Source organism: Sapajus apella, unplaced genomic scaffold (assembly GCF_009761245.1).
Source record: "Sapajus apella isolate SASKATOON/1434 unplaced genomic scaffold, GSC_monkey_1.0 scaffold25, whole genome shotgun sequence".
Classification (NCBI taxonomy): Eukaryota; Metazoa; Chordata; class Mammalia; order Primates; family Cebidae; genus Sapajus; species Sapajus apella.
The window spans coordinates 21745327-21761153 of NW_022436965.1; the positions used below are offsets into that span (position 1 = coordinate 21745327).

Below are 15827 nucleotides of genomic sequence, written 5' to 3' on the forward strand. Positions count from 1 at the left end.
TTTTACGACTCCTTTCTCGTCCACTACTATAATGTTTAGACCCTCCAGAAGAAGAATGCAGTTTAATTTTTCATTTCTAAAGCCCATACTTTCTGTTCCATGCCTTCCTCAAGTAAAGAAAAGTGGCCTTTTTCATCACATACTCACAATCATGCACATATTCACAAAGTACTTGCCCAGATAGTACGTGTGTATAAACAACCCAAAGACATATATAAATAAAACCAAGTATTGTTTAGGTTAGACTTCTCTGTCGATTAATGGATGGTAGCTAGATTGACACCGAGTGAGCTAGCTAGCTAGACAGATAGACAAGTTTATAGATTTCAAAATAATTGACACACACATCTCCCAAATTCTAATATCCAAAGTTTATCATAACTATGACAATATCGGTCTCAACCAGGTTACAAGTTTGTTACAAATTACAAACTATTTAAAAAGAAATATATCCCAAATATGAACACTAAACACTACCCTGGAGTTAGAAAAACTGTAAATGGGAGGAGGAAATTGAGGTACCGGTGGCGACATAAGGCCTTTTTGTCTGAGAGACTGTTTTCTGAAGTCAGCGTAGGATGCAGTCTAACAGACCTCCAGAAAAACAATCCTTCCAACTACCAAATCAGCACATTGAGACATTAAAATATTCAAATCAGAACAACGATCGGCCGTAAGTTTAAATGTGTATTTGGATTAATACACAGGTGCGCATGAAGAAGAGAGAGGATATAAGTCAAAGACTGGGTAGTCAAGGCCCCCTGTCCCTTGCAGAACACCCTACATTTCCAAACAGAATAATAAAGCAAGAGCCACCCAATAAGAAGAGACTAAAGCTCCAACTCACTCCTTCTGTGTTGGGGAAAACAATCTGGGCTGTGAATCAAGAAAAGCTTCCCAGGGAAACTAATAAAAATGATTTAATTATGTAGCTTGCACATCATGACACTCAAGGCACCTCCCAGGAAACATCTAATCCATGCCCAAGGATTCTGGAAATGCAAATCCATCCTCACAGGATCCATCGGAGAGCCGGCATCCTTCAGTATCACTGCCTTGCTTTCAGGAGGATGTGCAACGCGGCACGAAACCTCCTGCCATTCTGCCTCTTCATGGGAGTTCTTCACAATCTCAAAGGTGGGAGAAGGGAGTGAGCCGAGCCAGCGATCTCCCATGGGGGTCACCAACTGGAAAACCACAAGGCAGGAAAAGCAGACACTTTTTTTCCTTTTTAAAAATGTTTCAATCATTATCTCTTCTAGTCCAATGTTTTAAAGACTGGTTGGCCAGTTCAAATTTGGACCAAGCTGAAAAGTTGTCTCTAGGGTTTTGATACAATTTAGGGTCTTCTATAGCTTACTTATAATTTATATTTTATGTTTATAGCCACCTAAAATTAGGTTTTAACTGATATTTGAGAACTGTAAAAACTTTGGAACAATAAAAAGGAACTTTACCCAAGCAAAATCTGATAAGCTAACTCAGAGCTCAGTTTGGAGCTCGGCTGCAGGGACAGGTGGGTGTGGATAGCATCCAGCCCTCCACGGGCTGACCAGTGCCCCTGGGGACTTGTTGCAACAGTAAATTGTTTTAAATAAGTTGTTGTTTAACTAAGTCCATCAAATGACATAAACTCAAGCTGATAAAAGTCTGCTGCCCTCAGATCCAATCTCTATTTGCGAGGAAACATTTGGTGTGGAGGCCGGGAAATGATCCACCCTGTGTCTTCAGGCTGACTCCGGACACGAAGCGTATTCTGCCTCCGCAATGCCTTTGTCTGCTGCTGCTACGACTGTTGCTGCTACTTGCAAAGAGATGTGTCCAGCAACTTCGTCACTGGAGCACAATGAGCTGTTCTTCACATTTTAGTGTCCTGGACAGGAGTGTCATCCTGTGAACACTGGAGGAAAGAATGAATTAAGAAAATGGTGAGGAAATCCTGACACTCAGCATCTGTCCTCGGGGATGCTGGATCAGGCAATAATAGTCACAGTAGGAGTAATAGTAAGAATGATAGTCAGAAGAATGCTATGTGCCCAACTTAGTTTTGTTTTAATGCATCAACTTATTTAATCCTCACAAAAGCAAATGAGGTAGGCACTTCTATTAACTCTGTTATAAGTGAGGCAATTAAGGCACAGAGAGTTTATTTCCGCTAGGTCACACAACTAGTACGCGGTGAAGTCAGGATTGTAACCCAGGGATCCGAGCTTGAGTCGTCAAGTACTAAGTGCCACGCCCACCCCTTGATGCCTGACCTCTCATTCCCATTCAATGCGCTTTCCTGAAACACTGCTCAAGATTCTTTGGCAGCATATAAATGGGAAAAGGACAGAAAGAGTCAAAAATAAAAGACTAATACTTGAGTAAAAAGACAGTAAAGTAGCTATTTATTCAACAGTCACTCAAAAGATATCACTCTGAGACCCTTCTGTGCTAGGAGCTGTACCAGGACTCCAGCCTTGTCTCCGTCAGTTCTAGCTGAGAAATGGAAACTTCTGGGAATGTAACCACAGTACAAGGTGAGGGGTGATGTGGACCATCCTAATGGACTATACTGAGCAGGGGGGCATCAGAAAAGGTCTGTGGAGGGGAAGATAGAGGCCTGGTGAGAGGACTTCCAGGTACCAGTGAGGGCTGGGTTCAAGTGGGCTGCAGGCAATTTCAGCTGGAAGTGCAGGCATTTGGGCAAAGAGGCTGTGGGAGTGGGTGAGGGGATGCCTTTGCCTACTGCAGAATGGTGGAGGGCACAGGCCACCTGGAGCCCTGGCCCAGCTGTTCAGGAGCACGGAGGCAGTGAAGGTTAGGCACGTGGCAAAGCCCAGCCCGTGGAGGAGCATGGGTTCCATTTTCCAGTGGGCAATATCAAAGGTTCTGGGATAGGAGAGCAGACAACCTACGGTATTTATAGGAAAAGTTTGGCCATGATGCGTAGGGTGGGTCTGGAGAACAGGAATACTGTTAGGAATGAGTTGTGATTGTAGAGATAAGAAAGAAAGGCTAGCACTGGTATCATCATAGAGATGGGGCTGTGCCATGCTGCCCAGGCTGGTCTCCACCTCCTGGGGTCCAGCCATCTTCACTCCTTGGCCTCCTAAAATACTGGGATTACAGGTGTGAGGCACTGTGCTTGGCCACAATTTGGTTATTCATTGAGCTCCCACAAAATGCTGGTCATGCTAGGGGCTGAGGAGGGGCAAGGAGGAGGAGGAGGGGAAAGGGGAGAAAGAGAAGGAGAGGCAGAGGCATCTCTGGGAAAGACAGTTAACGTGTCTGAGGGATGATTGAAGTGGAAATGCAGGGAGTGCATCCCCAAGAGAACTGAGTCTGCTGACCTGCCAGTTAACCAGGAGGGAGAAGAAAGAAAGAACAAAGTGAACACTACAAAGTTACAAAGGTAGGGAATTCTCAGGAGAAGGATGTATTTCATCAGCTCAGAGAGAAAAGAATTTCAAATCAAATGTTGAGAAACCAAAGGGAATAACTTGGAAAGCAACTGAATCAGGCAATTAGGAAGTCAGCGTTTACTGTTAATACAACAAAGTCTCAGATTTGATGTCCAAACATTTCCAGTGTCTTTGTTTGGGTAAGCTTGTCTCTGGCATAGCTAAGTATCCTACGCAATACTTACATGAGTGTTTGAGAAACACTTGCTAAATGTATTTGAAGTGTTAGAGTTGTATCTGATTCTGTGGCCTCTTTCCAGGGCGACTTTTCCTTATAAACAGAATCCTAAGTGCAGTGACCTGGTATGTCCAGCCTGCCTGTGACTGAAACCCTCAGGTTTCTTTCAGCACGATATATTAAAACACGTGTGAGGGGCAACCTAACACGTTAGGTAACGCTTTATAGTGCTTTCATACATGTGACGCCTTTGGCGTACTTACAGAACTTTCTCCTGCTTTCTCTTGAAGAACAAATTGCTCCAGCCTTTGTGCTTCACACAGCACCCTTCCAGGGCAGAATCCTATTTATTCTACTGCCTTGTCGTTATTTGTTTATGCCTCTGTCTTCTTCACTTTTGACTCCCGGTATCTCATATAGTGGTAGGGATAATGGGTGCTTGTTAAATGCTGATTGCATGAATGCAACCATAATTAGTTTATCTGATTGATCTATTTCTACCAACCAAGGAACAAGATGGGAATTAGGTTAGGGGGTTAGAAAACTGCTTTGAGGTGTGTGCTGCCTCTGGGATCCAGGAAAGACCTGGGACAGCCACGGGTGCTGGGGAAGCCCACGACTCAAGGGGTCAACCTTGTCATTATTCTCACTGATGAATCCTTTTGCACTAGTGACTCAGGCATTTTGATTCTGACCTTGACCTGGTTTGAGAGGAACAAGGAGGACTGGAGACAGTGCCCCTTTCCAGATTAAACAAATTATGCACATGTGCACAGGTACATTGTAAGCAGCTTATTGCGATGATAGGGCAGGTGCCTAACATATCAACATTCATTGAGCTCTATCACCACGGACAACTTCTGTCCTCTCTTGGAGCCTTGGTTTCTTTCTCTCTCTAAACCAGGCAACTGAGGTCAGCCAGGCATGGGGGCTCACGCCTGTAATCCCAGCACTTTGGAAGGCCGAGGTAGGTGCATAACTTGCAGTCAGGAGTTCATGACAAGCCTGGCTAATATGGTAAAACCTTGTCTCTACTAAAAATACAAAAATTGGCTGGGCGTGGTGGCTCATGCCTATAATCCCAGCACTCTGGGAGGCCAAGGCAGGTGGATCACCTGAGGTCAGGGGTTCAAGAGCAACCCGACCAACATGGAGAAACCTTGTTTCTACTAAAAAAAATACAAAATTAGGTGGGCGTGGTGGCGCTTGCCTATAATTACAGCTATTTGGGAGGCTGAGGTAGGAGAGTCACTTGAGATTCCCAAGTAGCTGAGACTCTCTTACCTCAGCCTCCCAAGTAGGTAGGAGAGCCACCATGCCCAGGAGGCGGAGGTTGCAGTGAGCCAGGGTCATGCCATTGCACTCCAGCCTGGGCAACAAGAGTGAAACACCATCTCAAACAAACAAACACAAAAATTAGCCTGGCATGGTGGTGCACACTTGTAATCCCAACTACTTGGGAGGCTGAGGCAGGAGAATTGCTTGAACCCTGGAGGCAGAGGTTGCAGTGAGCTGACATTGAGCCACTGCACTCCAGCCTAGGTGACAGAGCGAGACTCCATCTCAAAACAAACAAACAAACAGACAAACAAAGCTAGGCAATTGGGTTAAGTGGCATCAAAGTTTGGCACCTCAGAGATGACTGCGAGGAAAAGCGTTCCTGTCATTCCATCCAGAGGTGGAAGTGCAGCTACTCTTTCTCCACCAAAGCTGCCTGTCTGGGAGAAGCATGCTCCTGAGGGTGCTGGGCATTCTCTTCACCTGCCCAGGGCTCTGTCGGGAATATGGAAGTGGCAAGGCTTGAGAGATTACCAGTGAGCCTGCCCCAGAGCTCCTAGAGTTTCTGCAGGGAGACGACTTCTACCTGAGACCTCCCTGAAGCAGCCCTGTTCCCTGCTAACTTTTCAACCAAGGTGACTTTTCAACCCTCGGGATTGGAAGATGCTGTCAGTGAGATGGGAAGTTCTCCTGGAAAGGCAAGTGCCTCCTAAGCTGAAAACAAGAAGATGTGGCAACCACTGGCAGGTGACTGCTTGGAACCAGTGGCTTCATCCTCGAAAAGGACTGTTGGGCCATGTTTTTGCCTTCTGGAGACCTGGTGGAATCTCTCAGATCCAGAAGATCCTAAATCTAAAGATCACTTATTTAGAATGGAAAGTGTTAAAGAAATCTGGAGCACCTCTGCCTAACCGCTCAGCCCAAGGGTCTCATCATACCTGATAAGTCTTTGGGACCCACACTTTTCTCCTTGATCTAGCATGAGTGAGAATAATGAGGGCCCCGGGAGATTCCCTGAACACATCAATTCCTCTTATACCTGTAGTCCTATCATTAGAGATCATTTCTTTTGGGTCAGGCAATTTTTTCTCTTCTTTAAAAATTCAATCACTCAGCAAAGTTTTTTTTTTAAGAAAAAAAACCTACTATGTTCCAGGTTCTGTAGCAGATGCTAGAGATGCAGTGAGGAAAAGGAGCAGAGAAAGACAATTTAAAAATACACAGGAGAATTTCAAATAGCGATGTGTTCTACGATGACAAAGTAGAATTGTGGGAGAGAGTAACTGATGAGGTGGACGGAGGTCCTTTTAGACTGAGTGGCACAGACAGGCCTCAGTGAGAAGAGTCCATCTGGGCTGAGCTCTGAACCATGGGTAAGAAGTGGCCATGTGAAGATCAAAAGGAATGTCCCATGCAGAGGGGACAGCAAGGATGGAGCTCTGAAGTGGGAATGAGCTTGCTGTAGTTGAAGAACAAAAAGACGTCAGCATGGCTGGAGCACAGTGAGGGGGATAGTCAGGGAGAGGTGGGGATGCCCCATCCTATCCCCTGGTACCTGTGAATGTGACGTTATTTGGAAAGATCTTGCAGATGTAACTAAGAATCTCAAAACAAGATCATTCTGGATTTAGGGTGGACCCTACATTGAAAGACTGATATCTTTCTAAGAGGAAGGAGGGGGACTTTGAGACACACAGTAACCGTGAAAGGCCACGTGACAGAGATGGAGGCAGAGACTGGAGTGGTGCATCTGCAAGCCAAGGATTGCAGCAGCCACCAGGAGCCGGAGGAGGCAAGGGAGGATTCCAAGGGTTGCAGGCAGCTGCTAGAACTTAGGGGAAGATTCTCCCCCAGAACCACTAGAGGAAACCGACCCAGCCAACATCTTAATCTCGGAGGCCTGAACTGTAGAACTGTAAGAAGGTCTACTTCTATTGTTTCAGGCCACCAAGTGTGTGGTGATTTTTTATGGCAACCCTAATACGAGAGGTGAGCAATTTTCGCAAAGAGCAATTGATCTAAAAAACAAATCAAACCTGCTGGTTGCTGTCCAGAGAATGGATTATATAGGCAGGAGGAAAAAAGAGTGGAAGCAGGAAGCCAGGAAAGAGGCTACTGTAGCAAGAAGCTGACAGCGGTGTGAGTGAAAGGAAAGGAAAAAGGAAAGGCAGCAAAGGGGCAACATTTGTGGTGACTGACTAGATGACATTGTTGGGGACTCTGCAGGGCAGGTTCTGCTCCTAAAGCATAGACAGGTGAGCTCAAGATGGGCTTCCTGGGAGCTGGTGAGGAGCAGACAGGTACAGGGGAAAGGGCCAGTAAGTGTGGGCCCAGACAGGAGGGCCTGAGTCACCCCCTCCCCCTCATGTGCAGCAATGCCCAATCCCTGCACGAGAGTGAACGTCACGTCATATGCAGCCTCTTTCTCTGAGAGCCAGCTCAAATGCTAGCTTGGCCCTGAAGTATCCCCAGCTTCTTGCCCCATCCACATACAGATTGTTTTTGCCACCCTTGCACTTTGGGCTTCCCTAACAATGATTCCTGTCGCCTCCCTATTCCACCTTTTTCGTGCATGCAAAGGCGCTGCTGGTCTCATGTGCTAAACTGAGATGATTTTTAGAAAGGAGCTCCCCTTTCCTTTTCGTCTCTGGATTCCCTCCAGCAGCATGCCCAGGCCCCTGGACTCAGCAGGCTTCCATAGACACTTGCAGGCCTCAGTTACTGAGTGGTGCTGAGGCTTGGTCCCTTCACACATACCCAGAAGCTTGCCAGAACTCTGAGTCAGCGAGAAGTTGGCAAGAGCACAAGACACACTTCCCCTTTGTGTCCTTTTGTCCCCTCAGCCTCGGCGACAGGCTTTCTCCAACCAGGCAGCACGAGGCAGGAGCCTGGTGCCTTTGTTTCTGCATGGAGCTGATTTATGAAGGGACTGTACAGAACAGGGCACGTGACCGAGGGACACACTGGCCCTGGCACTGCCTTCTGCGTGTGAACGGGCCAGGCCACCTACCTCTGGCTTGAGGACCACTCGCCCGCTCTGGATCTCACCGCCAGTCTCCTGTGGGGCAGGGCCGATCTGGGGGCTGCAACCTGGCTCGAGCCCTGCCCCCTCCTGTTGTTTTTCCTTGCCTTTCTCCTGCTTGGGGACATCGCCACCCTTCACTCCTCCAGGGGAACTAAGGGGGTTCTCCTTCCCTGCAGCTCCCTCCTCCGGCTTCTTTGTGTCTTGGCTCTGATGTCCGGGTCCCGCCTCTTCATTTTGCACCCTATCCCCCTTCACTTCTGTAGCCTTTTCCATCTGTGCTTCCTCTCCAGCTGGCTTTTCCTCCCTGGGGCTCCCACATCTATTCTCTGCCTCTGGGCCAGAGGTCTGGGGTGCTTCTGGGGCCTCCTCCTGGGCTGGGTGCGGGCCGTCCACCTCCTCTGAACTTCGCCTGACCTTCTCACTGTGCTTGGCTTCCTCTGTGGCCCTGTCCTCCTCCTGCTTCTCTGTCCTGCTGGGTGACCTCCTCAGAGGAGGCTTTTCAGCGCACCCCAGGGTTCTCACTCCCTCTCCCCCTGTCCCCTCGCTGGACGGAGAAGTTCCCGGGGCCTTGCTCTTGGATGGGAACACCTCCTCCCCATCCTCTTCCTTAGCACCATTCTCCTGAGATGACTCTGCCGCCCTGAAATCTCCAAGGTCCCCACAGTCCGACTGTGATCTTCGGAATCGCCTGGAGGGAGGGCGCCTTTTGATTGAGCCCCTTGTCCGCACCTGTAAGAAAATGTTAGGGAAAATTATCCAAAACTTGTAAAAAAGGCCAAGAGAAGGACTGTATGTGTGTTCAATGTTGGTCTGATGTACTGCTTCACAAGTCCACACGAGGACCATTTAATTTTCCAGGAGAATGAATCATTTATTATAGGTTAGAGCCATGTGAGATTGTGAAATCACATGGGGACCTGCAGACTTTTATTTTGTGAAGATGCAAAATGCTTTCCATCCAGAAAAAAAATAAAACAAAAAACAACTCATGATTTTATTGCACTGTAAAAACATTAACAAGTTTGGTGTCTAATTTAGCAATTTTGTTTTGACACTTTAAAAAAAAATTGTTGCTGGGCATGGTGGCTCACACCTGTAATCCAGCATTTTGGGAGGTTGAGGCAGGAGGATTTCTTGAGCTCAGGAGTTGAAGATCACCCTGGGCAACATAGCGAGACTTCATCTCTACTAAAAGTAAGAGAAATTAGCTGGACATGCTGGTCCACGCCTGTGGTCCCAGCTACTTGGGAGGCTGAAGTGGGAAGATGGCTTGAGTCTGGGAGGTTGAGGCTGCAGTGAGCTGTCACCATACCATGGCACTTCAGCCTGGGCAACAAAACAAGACAGTGTTTCAAAAAAAAAAAAAAAAGAATTGTCTAATTGTCTATAAATAACCAGTTCTTCAAATGCTGTTTGGGTAAGCTCTGGCACCTTACAAGTTTCCTCATAAATTGACATATTGAATAAAATCTCTTGCTATTTTGCATGAGAGTCAGACTTTCATCTTGTGAAGATGCAAATGCTTTCTATCCAGTAAAAGAGATAACTCATGATTTTGAAAATTGTACTTTTGAAAATTTTACTTTGACAAAGACGAATTGCACTGAGAAGAGAGTTAGCGGCCTGCTGATGGCCAGGCCCTGGTACAGGGACCTCAGGGGTGCTGAGCTGGATACCTGGTGACCAGCTTCCTCTCTTGCCCCAACTCTGCCCTCCCCACCCCTACGAAGCTGGCTGATACTGGGAAACCTGAGTGGCCAGAGTCCTTTGCTTCTAGGACTCAGGCCCACCGCTGTCAGGAGCTGTTCCTCAGGAGTGCCAGCAGAGCTGCCTGAAGGTGATCTCTCTCAGAAGCATGTGAATTTCAGAATCAGGACTCATCTTAGCCCATCAGACTTAGAAGTGCAATGAAAATGTTCTCATCAGGTATCCTACCTACTCGAGTGATGTGTCCTTTAAAAATTAGCATGTAAGTGGGCTGGGTGTGGTGGTGCAGGCTTATAAACCCAGCAAGTTGGGAGGCAGAGGCCAGAGGATTACTTGAGCCCAGGAGCTGCAGGAGCCTGGTTGAGGACATGGCAAAACCCCATCTCTACAAAAAATACAAAACTTAGCCAGGCATGGTGGTACATGCCTGTAGTCCCAGCTACTAGGAGGCTTGCTTGAGCCCAGGAGGTGGGGTTGCAATGAGCCAATATCACACCACTGCCCTCCAGCCCCGGTGACAGAGGAAGACCCTGCCTCAGGAAAAAAAAATTAATATGAAAGTAAATTTTTGTAAATGTTATTTTCCCACTGCTTGTCAATCCTGGTTCCCCATCTGAGATGCTTGGGATGAATACTTGGTTTATCAGGGCCTCCCAAGCCCTTTCCTGAGACCATGATGGGGCCAGCTCTGAAATGTATCAAGGTCCTCGTGGACCAGCTCTGAAATGTATCAAGGTCCTCGTGGACCAGCTCTGAAATGTATCCCAGCCCTCATGGCCAGCAGAATTCCAAAATAACTTTCCCTTGCTGCTGTCAGAAGGCTGAAGCCTCCAGGCACTGACCAGATAGCAGCTCCTCCCTTCTGCCAAGCCTGGCTACCGAGCACTCTGTGAGAAGATGAGGCTCTCCACAAAAGTTCCTCTCTGCCTTCAGGGGTCTTCATCACCCTGGTCGGGAGATTTCCACTCTGACCCTAACCCTCAGGCTCAAGCCTGCCCAAACACCTCCTTATCACCAGTATATTTCCCTGAGTCCCTCCTGTTTTTACACATTTGACCCTTTTTTGCTAGACGAACTTCCTAGAATAGCCTAGAAGATCTCATTTCTCCATCATTAATTTTAAAGCCTCACCCACTTAGCGTTCCCTGGCACCAGACCCCCTGAAGTCCTGGCCCCGGCCTGGCCCTGACCCGCACTTGTCAGCTACCTGCTTGGCCCGTATGTCTGATCCTGACCTCCTCCCAGCAGGGCCAGGGATGTGATGAAAGCTTACATAGAAGACCGGGCTTGCATCTGCAGAAGTGCACCCTGCCATGTCATTTTTGCAAAGGGAACAGCTTGGATGTTCTTTAACTGGGGCAAGCTGCAGGAAGAATGATTTGAGCCCACACTGGGACACAGGACTATTCACACCAGGCCAGGCAGGATGTTTTGGAGTTCTGGGGATGCCGCCCAGCATTCTGTGCGAATCACTCATCAGGCCTTTAGCTTTTGCGTTCTGTTTTTGATATTAATGATCTATGCAGCTAGGATCGGTCCTGAATTTCAATACCCCTCTCCACAAAGGAGAGAGCACGCCAACGCCCAAACTTGCCTTGGGGTCAAACGGCACAGCTACAGGGAGAGGAGAGGAGCCAGTCGGTCGAGGAAGAAGGGTGATCCTATTCAGAAATCACTTGCAAAGGAGAAGAGAAATTTCACTTGGGTTGAAATGCAGCTCTGATGATAACTCTGAGTGTTTCCTCCTTTCTCCAGGACAACAGGGTAGAGAAAATTCAGTGCCAGTGCCCACATTTCCACAGACACACCTCCATACTCTGGAGCTAGAATGTACCTTGTTGTAGCAGGGCAGATGACTGCCTTCAGGTGGCTGGTCGAAGCTGACGGGCACCTCCTCTGCCTCACTGGGCCGAGATTGCACGCCAGGGCTGCTGGGGGTAGAAGGTGGGCTGTGAAATGGTGACACCATGGCCTTGAGTCCGGGACTCTTGGGTGAGGCCCCAGGCAGCAGAGCAGCTGGGTCAAAGGTTAAATTGGCCTGTCAAGGGAAGATGAACATTTTAAAATAGGACTGGGGAAGAGATGAGAGCCTCTATTTTAGCTTGTTGGTTACCCGGCCTTAAGTTACTTCCCAACCCATGATCCACTGTCCCATCATGGCCTGCTCTTGGAAGCATTGCATATTCAATCCTCCTGCTACCTAGATTGCACAGGCTGCATTCCAAAATGTTCAGCCAGCCCTGATGAGGCTCCAACAAAAATGTCCCGGAACAAGCCCAACTTATTGACCAGGTGGCAAAGCAGCAGCTGCCAGGAGCACGTGCAGCGCCAGGATCTCACAGGAAGTCAGGCTCTGTGATCACCTTTCTCATCACAGTCGACGGTACCCAGTCCCACTGGATGCCTACTATTGCCAGCCACATGTATCTGTGTCCTCCACAGCAACACCACACGTTCAGCTGTGTTCTCATTGCACAATCAGAAAAGTGGCTAAGGGATCTGCCCTGAGATTTACACCAGGTCTGATTCTCTCTCTGCCTTCAGGTATCAGGTTCCCTCTTAATAGACGGCAGGGTGGTGGACATGGCAGACCACTGAGCTCCTCCAGGAGGGAGGCTGCAGAACACACCATAGTATGAGCCACCACTTGGGGTATCAAGGTACAGGTGTGACCTGATCAAAATGAAAGGCAGCCAAATGGGAGAGTCACCCAAAGGTAACCAAAGCCTCAGGGAGTCTTGAGTTTGGTTGTGGAGGAGGCAGGTGGTCCCAGATCCACCCATCACCACAGAGAAGGTGGTGGTGCCCGAAGGAGTCCATGGGGGAAACGTGCATGAGTGTCCAATCCTCTTTAGGGCCATCTAGGGGCACTTCTATTCTCTGCATTCCCAAATCACCGCAGAGCTGCCTCCTGTAGACCCTGTGGCAGTGCTGAACCAGGACAGAGAGCCACCGTGAGGCTTGACAGAGAAGGGACAGAGTGTTAAGGGCAGATGTGCAAGGCGAAGTACAGGGGTTTTCCATACCAACAGATCTGACTTCAAATACTGGATCTTTCACTTAATAGCAGCGTGATCTTCAGGCCTTCAGCAAGTCCAACAGCCTTTCTGAATCTCGGATTCTTTGTCTGTCCAAACCTCTTGGCCTGACTTCCAAAGTCTTTTCTATCTGGTCCCTTTGTACTCTCTACTGCCCCATACTCCCCCTTCTCCCTCCCAGCTCCCCTTGGCGCCACCCTCCGCCCGCCTTCCCCCTCCCTACCCAGACTCTGCTGTCCTGTAGAACTCCTATGTTTACTTTAGGACTCGTGGATTAGAAAGCATTGTACATGTTTAGAAGGGTGTTAGTATTTTCATTGTGATCTTAAGAAAGATGATCATACAGGCAAGCCTGAGTCATGGTAAGAGTTCAATATATAAAATACATAAGTTGCCGGGTGCGGTGGCTCAAGCCTGTAATCCCAGCACTTTGGGAGGCCGAGGCGGGTGGATCATGAGGTCAAGAGATCGAGACCATCCTGGTCAACATGGTGAAACCCCGTCTCTACCAAAAATACAAAAAATTAGCTGGGCATGGTGGTGCGTGCCTGTAATCCCAGCTACTCAGGAGGCTGAGGCAGGAGAATTGCCTGAACCCAGGAGGCGGAGGTTGCGGTGAGCCGAGATCGCGCCATTGCACTCCAGCCTGGGTAACATGAATGAAACTCCGTCTCAAAAAAAAAAAAATAAAAAAATAAAATAAAATAAAATAAAATACATAAGTTAAATAGCATACTAGGAGCCCAAGCCATGTCAAAAAGCAGCATATGAAGCTGGGTACAGTGGTGTGTGCCTGTAATCTCTGCTACACAGGAGGCTGAGGTGGGAGGTTTGCTTGAGCCCAGGAGTTTGAGAGTTTGAGTCCAGCCTGGGCAACACAGCAAGACCCTGTCTCAAAAAAAAAAAAAAAAAAAAGAAAGAAAGAAAGCAAGCAGCATCTGGTGAGTACCCAGGGAAGGATTTGGAGCGTAACTGCTGTGCAGGTGATGTGCTGGAATGGCTGAGAGGGCTTCACGGCAGAGTGACTTAGCTGGACCTTAAAGGAAGTGCCCTTCTCCTCTAAATTTCAAGCAGAGAAATTCCCTCTGTAACACAGCTTGCAAATAAAATAGATGTTGATCGTCAGCAGGAAAGTTGACTTGTGAATTTTGGACTATCCTAAAAAAGAAAACTCCCAGTTCATAATTCATTCAGTAGAATATTTAGAAGAAAATCTAACTGGTGATGCATTTCTTAGCTTTTTCTCCCACATATTCCCAACAAAGTAAGGTTCCTGTGGAATTTGGCTAAGCTGTCATTCTATTGCTGATAATCTTAATGAGATTGCACAACTAAACATCCAAACCTCATTCTCAAGTTGCTGTATTTCCCCAAAAGGCTTATTTATGACTGGAGAAAGGAATGGGTCCAAAACTACAGGATATAGAATATTTGGTAACTGGTTTCTGGCACTTGAATGAGGGCTGGGGTGGGCTGAAGGGAGGCGGAGGGAGGAGTCTGGAGCTGCGCCCCTCAGCTGGCTGCTAGGAGTGGTGCTGGAGTTCTGGGATCCCTTCTGAGAGATCCTTGTTACGTATTTAGGAGCCCTGTAGCCTCCCAGAGTGATAGGCAGCACCTCCCTATTGTTTTTTTTTTAGATGGAGTTTCACTCTTGTTGCCCAGGCTGCAGTGCAATGGCACGATCTCGACTCACCGCAACCTCCGCCTCCCAGGTTCAAGCGATTCTCCTGTCTCAGCCTCCTAAGTGTTGGGATTACAGACATGGCTACCACACCTGGCTAATTTTCTTGTTCATTTATTTTTTTTAAGTAGAGTCAGGGTTTCTCCATGTTGGTCAGGCTGGTCTCGAACTCCTGATCTCGGGTGATCCACCCACCTCCCAAAGTACTGGGATTACAGGTGTGAGCCACTGCGCCTGGCCAGCAACTCCCTATTTTTGCAGCTGGGTGGAATCAGGGCTTCTCAGCTTGAATTAAATTTCAGGTAGACACTACAGAACCCTCCCCACTCTCCACAGGGTAGGCTTATGGCCAGAAACCAGAGATGCTTGCTTTAATTCCAAATCAGGCTGGGATCCAAATCCCTAGGCTCTCCCATGGCTGGGCACTACAGAGGCTGTGGCTATTCGTCTTGACACCTCTGATGGCTTCAGAATGAAGTTGGTGAGCCAGTGGTCTTAGTTAGGCCTACATGGAGGCTACGGTGAGCAAGAGCCTTGTTTTTTCTCCTGGGTGGCTGGACAGAGGGCAGGGTGAAAACAGAAGCCTCCCCTACAGCCTCCACCTGGACATAACATCCGCCCTCTCCTCGGCACTTTAGCTGCTTCCATTCTCCCACAGTGAACACCTTCCTCCCTCCTTTTCAGTCACCCATCCCTTAAGGACAGGCTCAGGACATAGGTGCTTCATAAAACATTCATTAGTTACTCCGGCCCACTCTACTCTCTTCTTGCTCTGAAATTCTAGAACGGTGTTTCTCAGCTGGGGTCAGAGGTGGGAAATGAATTTGCCCCCAGGAGACATTTGGCAATGTCTAGAGACATTTTTCATTGTCACAACTTGGAGAGTGCTTCTGGCATCGGTGGGTGGGACCATGGATGCTGCTAAACACCTTGCAGTGCACAAGACAGCCCAGCCACAGCACTATCCAGCTCGTCATGCCAAGGCTGAGAAACCCTGATCTCGAGCAGCAGGAGCTGGGCAGTGACCTGCAGCTGAGATCTCTGCCATTGACTCCTGTACGTCTTTTTTTTCTTCTTTTTGAGACAGAGTCTCACTCTGTTGCCCAGGCTGGAGTACAGTGGTGTGATCTTGGCTCATTGCGACCTCCGCCTCCTGAGTTCAAGTGATTCTCCTGTCTCAGCCTCCCAAGCAGCTGGGATTACAGGCACGTGCTGCCACACCCAGCTAATTTTTTGTATTTTTAGTAGAGACAGGGTTTCACCATGTTCCCCAAGCTGGTTTCAAACTCCTAAGCTCAGGCAATCCACCCACCTTGGCCTCCCAAAGTGCTAGGATTACAGACATGACCCACCATGCCCAGCCTCCTGTACATCTTCCATTGCATCACCTGTGAAAGCTCTGTCTCTATAAGACTGTGAGCTCAGGGCCAGTGTCTTCTGCTTAATTACAGTTGCAGGGAGCCAGCCAGCCCTG

At 48.2% G+C, this 15827-nt stretch overlaps 1 protein-coding gene across 3 annotated transcripts in view; it reads right to left on the reverse strand.

Moving 5' to 3' along the window:
• Nucleotides 1-358: 358 nt before the first annotated feature.
• The window catches only part of RCSD1 (RCSD domain containing 1), a 75687-nt gene continuing 60218 nt past the window's right edge, over nt 359-15827 (reverse strand). For 2 of the 3 annotated variants that reach the window (XM_032291496.1, XM_032291499.1), the window contains 3 exons: nt 11469-11672; nt 7913-8656; nt 359-1891 (listed from right to left, as the gene is read on the reverse strand). In XM_032291496.1, the coding sequence (XP_032147387.1) occupies nt 1859-1891; nt 7913-8656; nt 11469-11672 (981 nt within the window). In that variant the 3' untranslated portion in view covers nt 359-1858. Of the gene's footprint in view, nt 1901-7912; nt 8657-11468; nt 11673-15827 lie in introns of all 3 variants that reach the window. The other variant, XM_032291498.1, reaches the window with a different exon arrangement.